This window comes from Lygodium microphyllum, chromosome 6 (assembly GCF_053477565.2).
Source record: "Lygodium microphyllum isolate KBCC chromosome 6, Lygodium_microphyllum_v1.1.10, whole genome shotgun sequence".
NCBI classification, from domain to species: Eukaryota; Viridiplantae; Streptophyta; class Polypodiopsida; order Schizaeales; family Lygodiaceae; genus Lygodium; species Lygodium microphyllum.
This window is the reverse complement of record NC_141140.1, coordinates 132,274,097-132,286,900: the sequence shown is the minus strand read 5'-3', so window position 1 is coordinate 132,286,900 and position 12,804 is coordinate 132,274,097. Positions and strand designations below refer to the sequence as shown.

The window sequence follows — 12,804 nt, the reverse complement described above, 5'->3', positions numbered from 1 at the left end:
AATAGGTAATCTGTATTTCCAACGAAGGTGTATCATCAACATCCTACCTATTCAACAGGTTCCTGAATTTCTGGGCATAGTCCTCCACCAACATAGCCTTTTGTTTGATCATCTTGATCTTCCTTAGAATATCTCCTGGAGTTTTGTCCTTACAGAACCTGCCTAAAAATGCTATTTTTAGAGCATCATATGAATTGAAGGCTACCCTACCATAACTAGCAAACCAATCCATAGCTTTTCCTTGAAAGATGGTAGCAAAGTGTTGTTTTTTGACTTAGTCCCCATACATTTGGTTGAAGCCACTAGCTGTCCATCTTGTCTCAAATTGGGCCACATGATAATCAGGGTCGTCTTTTTTCTTTCCTGAAAACTTAGAGCCTCTAACTTTTGGGTTAACAATTTGATTTGGATTTATTATGACCGACTTATAAGGCCTCCGTAATGGTGGTAGAGGATTAAATTTTAAAGACTTCTTAGATTGATGAGCTGTACCTCTCAGTAAAAATGATCTAAGGCAAGAATATTTTGTACAAACTAAGGGAAGTACAATGAAATTCTATTCAAATTTTGTGACAAGCTAATGGGTATAGCTTGTGCTAATCTTCAATGCTACAACATGCCTAGCAAAATTATGAAAATTAGCATCACCTCTCATCCACACATCCAACACATTGTTGGCATGTGGGACATACACATTCCTTGATTGTATTAGCTTAGTGATCACATGATTTTATGTGGGTGACTATGGACTCTACAAGTGAGCGTGCATGGTCCAAATATTCAAATTGGATGGAGCCTTATCTACGAATTATAGCTTGTTGGGTATGGGATGTAAACAAGGTATGCCAAAAATTTACATTTTCTTTCATAGCAAATATATCACAAGCAAGTTCCAAGTGGTGGGTATGCAATTCAATAGTGAAGCTCAATCCTCTTGCTAGTAAGCATGGTAAAGATCCCTTTTTAAACAAACCCATAGCAATAGCACTTTGATAGAGTTTCAACATTGTTGTGTGTATGTGTGTCCATCAATAAAGTTATAATTGACATTAACATGACCATCAATCATAACTATTACTACTTTAGCACAATCACACTTCTTGTTTATGGAGGGTCGTAAGACTACTACAACATATCTTATAATTAAGATCTTATTAGATCATTTTGCGAAGCCGTGTGATTTTGCTATAGCCTTGCTAGTTGTTTTCAATTAAGATAAAAGATACTTAAATTTTCAAAACAATGATTATGATGATGTTGACGATGACAATAGCAATAATGAACATAATAAGCAAGTGATTGCTTTTTTTAATTACAATGTCAATAACCTCTCTCTCTCTCTCTCTCTCTCTCTCTCTCTCTCTCTCTCCATGTAGAGAATAGACAGAGACCCCTTCGTATTCTACTGAATCTTGTCGCAATGAATTCTCAGAGAATTTTTGAGTTGGTGTTAAGGAGAGATCCATGATAACTTTTTAAAGACTGTCAAAGCTCAAACATTGCATTTGCTTAGATCAGATGATCTGCAATACACTGGCGACCGCATTGCATCCACGAATAGCGCCACTGGAGAGAGAGAGAGAGAAGGGGGGGGGGGGGGGCGGGGGGGAGGGAGGTGTCTCTATAGGCTTTCCAGGAAGAGGCGATGAGAGGATCACTTGCCAAATACGATGAGGGGGCCGCTTGCCAGATAGGACTGGGACTGAAAGTCAGTAAAGTAGGATGTAGCCCTCACCCACTCGTGCACAGTATAGGCCCTTAGTACGACAAGCAGCCGCCAGATGATGCTTCAACGCCATCCAATCACGAATCACGATCCTCAGATTACGGCCCTTGGAAGCAGCAAAAGTCAGCCGTACAACAGGTATATTGTTGCGACGGTGGTGGTGGAGGTTGAAACAAGTGGGTGTTCGACAAGAGTGGCTACCAAGGCAAAGGCTGGGGCCAGTAACACTGGGCATGGCTCAACGTGAGCAACACCTCCTGCCGTGGTGGCTGCTGTCATTAATGGAGGGAGATGTTGGAGTAGGCATGCAGGAGTGCATGTGTGAATTATGGAAGAGCAATAGTGGGAAGAAGCTCTGCACAACGCGACATGGATTTTATACCAGGGCCCGACCGCTTAATTTCGTAGGCCAGGTTATACCTTAGGTAGTAGAAGTGGTCGTTGGCATACATGGGCTTGCCGGACTAAATGTTGTAGAGGTGCACCTGCATCCTGGGAACCATGGCATGATCCTGCAAATATTCATCTGTGCTTCTTCTCTGCCTTCCCCTTTCACCTCTTCTCTCTTCATTGTTGAGATTACTATTACGTGGCTACCAACATATCAGTAATATAGCATTACTTAGCACGAGGATGTGAATGATAAGCAGGTCTTTATAGAGAAAGCAGATTCTGCATTGACACAACCATGGCGGGCAGGGGCACAGAGAGAGAGAGAGGGGGGGGGCATATCTGGCCGGAGAAGCACTACGATGGCGGAAACCCTCCCAAGCCCCATGTCTAGCTATTCAAATAAGAAGAAAGGATTAATAAAGAAAAGAGAAGGCACGGCACGAGAAACAGAGCCACGGCACAACGTGAGAGAAAAAAACAGGAGGCACAAGAGACGCATATATGTCGAGACATGGTGCTGGTGCAGCGCAAGAGGTAATGCATTTCTGTCGAGACATATGGCGTTTGAGGAGGGAGAGAGAGAGAGAGAGAGAGAGGCTTAGAAATAGAGACTCAAGAGTCCTATTTAAGGAGAGAGAAGGGGGAGGGGAGAGAGACTACGCAATGTGCATAAACCGAGAGAGAGATGCTTTTAGAATTTGTTAGATATTTTGGAGGTTGGGTTTGGTTTGTATCTACTCTATCTGCACCAGGTAGGATTGGCACATCTTTCAACTGTAATAAGTATAGAAGTGTGGATATAGAAGTATAGATGTAAAAGGGGTTTTCTAATACTCTTTTAACACGTGATATGGATGGTTTCATATAGATGCATCACCCCACCCAGCTACACACACACAGTACGTGCACGCACGTGTTATATGATACGACAAAAAATTCCTACGCAACCACATATTTACAAATCCAACCACGAGTTTCTCACAAGTAAAGTCCTAATGTAGGTGTACTATGTAACAGGTGCAAACCGGTATTACCCATATGCGAAGATGTATGCTCAACCTACCCTTCAATCTCAGCTCCTGCTAGACCCCAATAAGAAAGCAAGAGAAACGGGTTCCTGTTTCAGTCTAATGTTTTTGTCAATTTAAGAAGTACTGAAGAAAACACGCATCTTGGCACTCTGCTAGCTCAATGAGATTACTACATACACCCCATTGTACTAGTACCAGATAAAATCCAAATAATCACTGTTACATTTTTAAGAACACTCTTAATAATACCACTGAGAATCTACTGAAATAGTCATGTGGAAAACAGGTACTGAACCTGTTGCATTAACACTAGACCTGTCTCAATTAGGCCAGCCTGACACATCTTTTTTCTAAAATCTTAGTTGCAGAGAATGTAGGTTGCCTGTATAATCATATGTTGCTTTGGCGACCAGAAAAATACAAAACATATACACACGTCCCCCACAATATCTGTTGATGTCCCTGCTAGAAGAACTTCTGCTGCAAAAGCAATTCAACAAATATGTATGCAATTACTTACAAGAGCCACAAGGCCTTGTGACATTCTGAACAAAAATGTTTTCAGTTCGGCTGCAGGTGGCTGCAGCTTCAGTTTACCACCAGCAGCAACAACTCAAATAATAAGGGGGGCCACAAACTGACAGACTTCTTGGATCAAGAGGGAAAAATGAATAAGAAGACAAGGCAGCCCTGCATTATCCAGCTTCAAGAACTGTCACGTCCGGTGGCTGGAATACCACAACTCTAAACGATTGATGGAAGCAATTGAGAATCCTAAATGTGCCGCAGTAAGGATTGTGTTAAACAACTCATCAACTGTTCAACACATGTATTTACATGTAACCACAATCATGTCATCTTGTTCTGTATTTGTCGGTGGACATGGACAAGGTATTCCACATAAGATAGTCCCAGAGCATTCTTGTCTTCGACCATCAATGAGAAGAAAACAAACTCTGGGATAAATAAAATGAAATAAAAGTTAACAACTAATTGAGTTGCTCCCTACCTTGTGACTGAGATTCACACATGAAAGCACTGACAAGAAACAGCATGTGAAAAGAGATCGAAATCAAACAGATATTTACCAAGTGGATCTCCTCTTCTGCACCACCTGAATCTGAAAAAAGTTATCAAGCAGGAGGTCAAAAGAACTCCAATATATTTCAAAACAGAAGCAATTATGAACACTGTTTCAGAAGTATACCGCAGATAAGAGCAACGCTGTTTTCTTATCTCATTGACCAAGGCGTTCAGCTTTCTAGAAGCAACATTATCAAACTCTTGCAATATAAACTGCAGGCATATCATACATAAAAGGTGAGGAATCGTATGGCAAGCCTTCACATAAAGACCTATGACTAAGTATATGACTATAGACAATGTGCATTATCTTTCAAATTCATGATAGCCTTCCTCCAAACAAAGAAGACGAGCTTTGAAACTTGGTACATAGATCCAAACATTAAATATTGCAACTAGGTGTTCACAAAGATATTAAATAGTTGAGGCTGTGGCATATGGCTTGATCGTGATTCAGAAACCCCCCAGTTAAGCCACAATCATAAAGATAGCACACCAACTCTTAAAGGTGATTCAATCTTCTATTATCATGTTCAAAGACTTAAAGACCAACAAAAAGTCCACAAGAACTGCCAGCTACCTCCTGACGGTGAGGGACTTTGTATACAACTAGAGCCGGGTCATAAATTCTAGAACAAATATTGAAGCGTGTTGCTTGAAGAACACTCTCAACAAAACCGATTTTGTCAGAAAGAACAATTTTGTTAAAAAGTAACAAATTTGATGTGACTACTGGAACACAAATAGAAGATTAGGAGCCAGTTCAACCTTTACTTCAGGACTAAGATACCAAAACACTCCAAGCAGCCCACACATATGAGTTAAATATTTGACACTACATTGAAAACAATACATAAAGAACCAAGGTTTACACATGATCGTTTGAGAATCTCACCTGGTTTGGTGGCATCTCATTGACAGAGTGCACCCCAAAAAGTTGGGCCAGTAGATCTGGAGAAACTGACTTTCCTGCATAAATATAGGCATCTTCCCCTGTCTCAAGAAGAAAGATGCCATCATTGTCAAGATTTTCACTAGATAAATGAAGTGTCGGTGGGAACATGCCATCTCCTACTTCCTGCATATGTAAAACAGCAAGCTTAAGATTGAAAGTAGGCACAGGCCCTTCTTTGGCAGTCAGATTGTCATCATCCTTTTCCTAACTATGGGCAATAATTGTGACAAATACCTTAGATTCAATATCATGAATTGCAAACATCCTGGGATATACTGTTGGAATAGCAAGGGATGTTGACATTGATGCCACACGTCCCAGCCAGTAACTTCGATCATCCGTCCGCATATCCGAGCGGAGACCAAAACTTTTCATCAATGCTTCAACCAAAAACCAAACCCAATGAGACTCACTAAACAGCCCCATTTAGCATAGTCCTACCACGGAAAAGTCTCAAAGTCCCTAAAACTTTCATTTTGAATATGCTGCTTGAAGACATCTTAAACTGTGTTTTGCAACAGCTTCCCGCATAAATTAAACGAGGATTTGCAATCTTGTCAGCAAAATAGCTATTCAATTGAGTAATATCACAGAAAATGGAGTTGTAATCTTGAAATCCTAAGTCAAGAAATACAGTATAGACTACAGACAATACAGATCCATGACAAATGCAATTTGGTCCCACCCAAGCTGACACACACCTAAGGTGTAAAGAGGCAAAAGCTTCAAAGCTTCTGGGAGAATAAGCTGTCCAGAAGATGAAGCTGTTGCACAGAACTTCCGATAGGTGTGGAGAATATTCACACAGGAACTGGTTACTTGTTCTCTAACTTGGGCCACTGAGGTTGTTTGTACTTCTTGAGCAGCTGCAAAAGATATTGCAGTAAATTAACCACAAAGAAAAACTTCATGACACAATTTTTATAAACATTTTTGATAAACCAGGAATCCATCCAATTGTACTAACCCTGTTTCATGAAATATGTAAACTGTGTATCAAGATCAGCTCCACGAAAAACATTACTCAGCACAGTCGTGCAAGTAAGAGATAGAGTAGTGATCCGAATCCTCCTTTGACCATCCATGGTTGTATACAGCAAAGCAGACTGAAAGAGGGTGGTGATCGATGATGGAAAAAAAGAATACAGTAAACACAAATGAAGCACAATAATCAACCTAATGTGATAATGCATGAACAAAAGGAACTTAGATTAATCAAATGAAAGGTTTATAAGACAGCGATCACCTTTAAAACCGTTACAAAAATACTATTCATGTTACTTACCAAACCAGACATTCTAGAATACAACATTCACCTAAGAAATTATAATTGCCCGTTCTGAAGAGTTTGAGAATGGAATAAGAAACAAATTTCCAACTTGGTGAAAAGTTCCACATTGACTGTATGATACTATGCTTCTAAGTTCTGATATAATCCACAGATTATAAGATCGTGCATATTATTTTGGCGATTCAAATAAAGTAAGATGTAATGAAGCTGGCAGCAAAATCTAAGGCCATCCCCAAAACAGATGTACATAGTATTTCTGAGAACAACAAAATCTTACACTAGAGAGAAGTATTGAAGTGACTATGAAGTTTCCATGGATCTATGACCAATACTGGTGGCCATGCCATATCATTTTTTGGCTGAATGATGGCATCACATTTTATGAACACCAAAAGAAACACAAGCTTTCTCTAACTTTCATATATCAGTAATAGCATATAGAGAAACATCATGCAAGAATTCCATAATGCAATATCTTTCTAGGAAAAGCACACTAGTGATACACACAGAACAGACCAGAGGAATACCTGAAAGCAGCATTCAGAATTATCCTGAAATTTGTCGTCATGTTTGAAAGTAACCATGATTGCCTTGTCACAGTCAACCTGATGCCCCATGTTATTTGTTTTAGGAACTTCCCTATTATAAAAACCATGAGCTTCTCTAAAACCTATACATAACACCACAACTGGCATACCGCAGGTAGATCCACATCTGTTGGAGTCAGTTTACAGAAGCTTCCAGAATACTCCTGCACTTGAAGGCCCTGTTTAAGAAAGACAAAGAACTATAAGTTACCTCAAATTGCAGAAACAGAAGGCCTCATAAAGAGCATTAAAAATGACAAAAAGCTTTAATCATCGTGCAATTACTTGAAAGCTCACCCCATTACCTGAGTGCATCGGACTCTCATCACAGCCTCTAAGCCCTGTGGTCTTGTCAAATTCCATCTCAGATCATTGTATAATTTCGCTGAGTCGGAAGTGGCAGAAAAAGGGTAGTAGTAATAGATCTGTCAGACCATGGCTGCAGTTGAGTTAAGGCTGTGGCATTGACTTAGCATAGATTATATGGAAGTGAACAGTAAATGTAAAACTACCTGCCCACCAGTTGTCATAGGAACGACTCCTAAGGATGCGATGTCCACATACTCCTGTGCGGTTAAAAATAGATCGCAACTGACCTGTGCACAAAAGTCCCTGGTTAATGCTACTTAATTACTTACACAGCACCTCAAAATCACTGGAGCTGAACTTCTACCTGACTCTCTGCAAGCTCTAAAGCAAGAGTCTTCAAAGTCTTGTCAGCTGGTTGCAGTAACTTATTTGCATCCTGTCAAAAAGCACATCAGTAAAATCATAAATAATACCATGGCATGTAGGCAATATTTGAACAGAAGCAAGTATAATTGGAAGTATATCATGATCCTTCTGTTTCCATGAAGTTTTCCACTAAATAATCCCTGCACGTTAAGATAAATGATGAACAAGAAATATGTTGTAAGGCTACTAGTTCTGCAGGCACCTTTTCCCCAGCTACAGGCACTTTTCTGGCATCTGAATCTCGTGCATTTAGAGCAGCAAACCCAATGGATGGTAAACCTGAAGTTACAAGTTTTCACAAAAGTCCTTATAAATGTACACATATTGAATTAAACCTCAAGTTACCAATTTCACCAAGTTCTTTGAGACACTATGAAGCCTAGCCACTGAAGACAGAGGCAAATCAGCATGCCAGAAAGACATGACTGTTAGATTGCTACCTGACTGGAACACCAGCAGCTTTCCTCCATAGGGTTTGACTGCTAAAAATGCCGCCTGCACGGTCATGAATGCACACACTTATTATCGCATATGGCCATACAAAAGGATTCTTCTAGGACTCTCTTGAAGATATGTCAATGTTAACTAGATCAAATAAGGTACATCTAAATAATGATGCATGCACTCAAGAAATGTATCTCTACAATTCTCACTAGCTCCATCCTTGAGTACCTTGATAGCAGCACCAACAGCTGAATCAGGGATTGAAGTTCCTTGAAACATGATTGGAATATTTTCAAGGAGCTGTCCTAACTGCTGACGATACTGTAGAGTGCAACAAAACACATTTATCTCACCGAAACACAGCACACTTTGATAGTGAGATGAATCATTTAAGGGCTTGGAACTTTCCCAAAAACACAGTATCTGGCAAATAAGCTGGCAAGTATGCGTAAAGTGACCACAAACCTCAGTAACTGATACAGCAAGCCCTGTCTTTAATGGTGTATAAACATCTTGAACATCAGGCATGACCAGCATCGATGGCTGCAATCACAAAGGAAATTCTAAGCTTCCATAGGACAATATGGATTAGGATGATTGCATTTTGAAAAAAAAAAGGGAACATAACAAAACAAACAATCACCAAAGAGCATGCGAATGCATTCTGATATTTGAATGTCAAGAGGTCACATTAAACTGGTTATTAAGAGAGTTTGGGTGTTGTGTGTTTGCCAATCAAAGTGCTAGCCTGTCAGGCCTCATTAATATACAGCTGAAGGAGCCGACCCTTAAAGACATTTGAAGAACAAAAACACTTAAAGATTATTTCCTGAAAGGCTCCCATCAGCACACTCCACTTCCACATTCTGTCATTCACATTTGCACTTCAGTTGCTTTTGAATTCTGTCAATGCTTTGCTTATGTTTAAGACATTATAATAAAGTCATTTTCCTTACACCCTCTTTGCAAGATTATTTTCTGCATGTTTACTAACATGCTGAGCATGTTCTTGTGATGTTGCTTTCACCACTTTTCTTGTGAATGCATGTGGGATCTAATGATTACTACTGCAACTAATTATTGTGCATCCACAAATAATAAGGAACTTTTAAAAATATTTTCTCATTAAGGGCACCACAGCCAAATAAGGCTACCATCACAGCCTTTTTGTTTGCATACAACTCATTAGTTAGTGAAAGACTGAGTCTGCAGAGGTTTGTGCAGCCTGAGTGTACCAACGCTGTAGCATGTTGCAAAAATATGGTTTTGTTTTATTTTTCCTTGACCTTCATCCAGTGGAATGATCTCCAATGTTTGTCAACTGCTCCGTGCCATCACAAGCTTTTGCTTGGGTACATATGACAGCTAACAGACAGTAAAAAGCAGTCTATCCAACACACACCAAAAGGTTATAAAACACTAGTCTCCAAATCTTATCAGTCTTTCAAAGATAGATTACTGCCCAGCCTCTAATCCAAACAACGAACATCTGAAGCCTCCCATCAGGAGCAATGGTCTCCGTACTGTTCAGCACTAGCAGTGTGTAAAAACACCAAGAAAGCTGAGGAGAGGTTGAAGAAGACAAACTGATGATAACGATGAGGGACGGGGAAAAGAACGAGACCTTAAAGGAGTGCCCTAAGCCAGTCTGTTCAGCCAGTCCAACTCAAAGTATGAGGGGGCAGTCCTCTGCCACCTTGCCCACGCCTGTCTGTGTGCCTGCTAGCCATTGCAGGCTACTGAACACTCCTGCCATGTCTGCCCACCATGTATCAGCCTCTCCCTAATCATGGCCAACAAATGACCACTTTGTATTGGATCTCATTGTACACGACCTTGCAAAACTTTAGCTCTTTGCACATATAAACACATTTAGAAAGTAGTAGTGTGCACTAAGGGTTGAGCTATTTCCACGTCCACATCAGGAAAAGTTGGCCAAATCTGAGCAAGAACCTATGGAGCTGATTGGAAAATCTATCCCATGGCAGTCTAGTGATTTGGCATTATCAGAGTACATGCCCAGACAAAAAGGCAAGTGCTAGTTTTTGTCCGACCGATAAACACACAATCTACAGATAATAACACAAATACAATTGCAACAAGGATGGGTTTAGTGGCAAAATTTGCCAATCAGCTATTTTTTTCACAAATCAAAATTTGGATATGAGGTTCAGTGGGGGACTCATTGCAACTTTTTGGAGAAAACTTTCCCCACTTTGAAGTTATTACGTAGGATTTGCCACAGATTCCAAGAACATTTTGTGCATAAATTCTTATGCCCAAGGGTATACAAGGTAGCAAAAGTTGACAAAGATTTGCCAGAAAATTTATGAATTTAAGACCCGTGAACATGTTCAAATCATCCCTGAATTGCAGACCTGCTAATCACAGTAGTGATGGTGACTAGGCAAAATACACATGCACAGTACTTGAGCAAGAAGAAGTCATATATATCATAATTACAATATATCTGCTAGTCACTGTAATCATCAATCATTCAGGTCAGAGATATACTAGGTGACTCAAGTGTGCCATGCTTGAAAGGTGTGGCTATTTACACTAAATGAACTTATTATAAAAGGACAAGTATATACTGGGCCACTATATATGCATGCAGCATATGCAATCATAATCTCCTACAGTTTCTAATATTCATTGATTCTCTCAGAATTTCTTATATGAATATATTTTCTAATGACTATTGCCAAAGACAAACTCATTTCCTACAATTCAGATATAACTTCCCTCTCCTTCTCTATATGTAGCATGGGAAACAGATGATGCTAAGAAAGCTAAATCTCAAAGTAAATTATGAACGAAGAAAAACTTTTAATCTTCACCTGTTGCAAAGCTTGGTGAAAATTGTAGAAGTGTACAGTATTATCAAAAGTAGCGATGCCAATCTTTGTATGAGGACTATCCTGCTCAAAGTTAAAAACACCACAAATACACCTTACGCAATAATTATGAGCAGCAATTAGCTGATTATAGGGAAACAAAATGAGGGATCAAAGTAGTTACAGGAATATCTCCAAGCACCCTTTGCACAGCATTGCAAGCAGCTACTGCAGCTCCTGTGGTTATTGCATTCATGGATACATCAATAAGGAAAAAGAACAAAGCCGACATGGGGGGGCGAACCTGCATGCAAACCCACATCAAACAAACAAGAAAACAACCTTAAGAGAAAGAATCTCACGCAACAGTTTTACTCCTGTGCTAAATGAATTGTGAAAGGAAACAAAGCCACTATCCTGCATATGAATTCTAGAATTTTAATATTTATATAACTTGTACCGCACAAGAACCTGCAATCCATCTAACATGGATTGTGGGCAACAAAAGTCCTGTGTATAAAAGGTTATTCCTGAAAAAACATAGAAGTGCCCTTGAGCCATAATACTGCAAAAAAAGAATTAATTCCATGAACTATTGAAAATTGCAAACTCTGCAAAGCATGATCTGTGTGCCCCAATGTGATATGAGTTGCAGCTAAAGGACATTTTAAAGATTGGCAACCCACAATGCCTTTGTTGTTGTTTCAGTTCTTTTGCCCCAAGAAAGGAGTTTTGGGTGGGGCGCACGGGGGTGTGTGCATGCTTGTGTTGGATGGTGCTGTGGTTCCACTACAAATGTCTTGAACCTTGCTTTGTGCTCATCTGGTGGAACAGGCATACCTGATCAGTAAACGAAGGGGTGAGAAAAATAGTAACTACAAGCAATGAATCAGCAACAAGATGCTGAATAGGGCTTCCTTCATATGGCCTTTCTTGGTGCATGTGAAGTTTAATCATAATTAAAGCAAGTGAAAATCATGCATAAATGCATGACAATTACAGGATAGTGCTAGTCTTACTTTTGTTGCTCAACACGGCTTCCCTTGGCTCCATTGTGTGAGCACCTGACAAAAACTGTTTAAAGTTGATTTACTTTAGCCTTGTTGGTGCTGTTCTAGAGGTGAACAGAATTGGCCACTAATTAGCATTATATTTTTGGCCTAATATAGCTTGCCTAACAGGCTTTGCTGCAATTATTGCCAAAGTGCCATTGTATAAAGTTACTAGTTTAGTTGATCCTACGGATCAAAGGACCGAGGCTTCAGCCAAACTTGATCCAAACTGTATAGGCAGGTACGCCCACCACCCTCGAGGTCTCAATTAAGTATCTGCAGCTGTCTAGCTGTGAGCTTCAAACAAATAACCTAATAGGTCAGGATCCTTGTCATCTCTGTTGGGTATTTTACTCACGCCTTACTTACGCCTACGCTCATATGGGAGTGTCGGTGATTAGTAGGACACTGGGGCACTTTTTACTCTCGGTAGGAGAGGTTTTTTCCCCCAGACTTATGGTCTTATTATCGTATGTACTTATGTGCTTATGTTACACACATTTAGGCACTTAGTGTGTGTCGGGTGTGAACACCCCCCCTACAACCCTAACGTTTAAGGCTTGTACTTTGTACTTTCAGATTACACTCGTTCAGTCTATTCTCTTGGGTGTCGTGCTTCAACTCTGTCTCTCTCACTCTCACACTGTCTACTGAATCTGGCTGTACCTCG

General features: G+C 40.0%; 1 protein-coding gene across 1 annotated transcript in view; it reads right to left on the bottom strand.

The window, feature by feature from the left end:
- Nucleotides 1–3,512: 3,512 nt before the first annotated feature.
- LOC148035144 (protein transport protein SEC24 C-like) overlaps nt 3,513–12,804 on the bottom strand; it is a 64,202-nt gene continuing 54,910 nt past the window's right edge. The window contains exons 7-24 of the mRNA XM_087680114.1: nt 11,267–11,386; nt 11,086–11,166; nt 8,711–8,788; nt 8,474–8,566; nt 8,242–8,296; nt 8,004–8,080; nt 7,740–7,811; nt 7,579–7,662; nt 7,372–7,491; nt 7,177–7,245; nt 7,007–7,084; nt 6,156–6,294; nt 5,890–6,054; nt 5,423–5,568; nt 5,129–5,311; nt 4,358–4,446; nt 4,239–4,270; nt 3,513–4,106 (exon numbers count right to left, since the gene is read on the bottom strand). Coding sequence (XP_087536240.1) covers nt 4,000–4,106; nt 4,239–4,270; nt 4,358–4,446; nt 5,129–5,311; nt 5,423–5,568; nt 5,890–6,054; nt 6,156–6,294; nt 7,007–7,084; nt 7,177–7,245; nt 7,372–7,491; nt 7,579–7,662; nt 7,740–7,811; nt 8,004–8,080; nt 8,242–8,296; nt 8,474–8,566; nt 8,711–8,788; nt 11,086–11,166; nt 11,267–11,386 — 1,788 coding nt within the window. The 3' untranslated portion in view covers nt 3,513–3,999. The remainder of the gene's footprint in view (nt 4,107–4,238; nt 4,271–4,357; nt 4,447–5,128; nt 5,312–5,422; nt 5,569–5,889; nt 6,055–6,155; nt 6,295–7,006; nt 7,085–7,176; nt 7,246–7,371; nt 7,492–7,578; nt 7,663–7,739; nt 7,812–8,003; nt 8,081–8,241; nt 8,297–8,473; nt 8,567–8,710; nt 8,789–11,085; nt 11,167–11,266; nt 11,387–12,804) is intronic.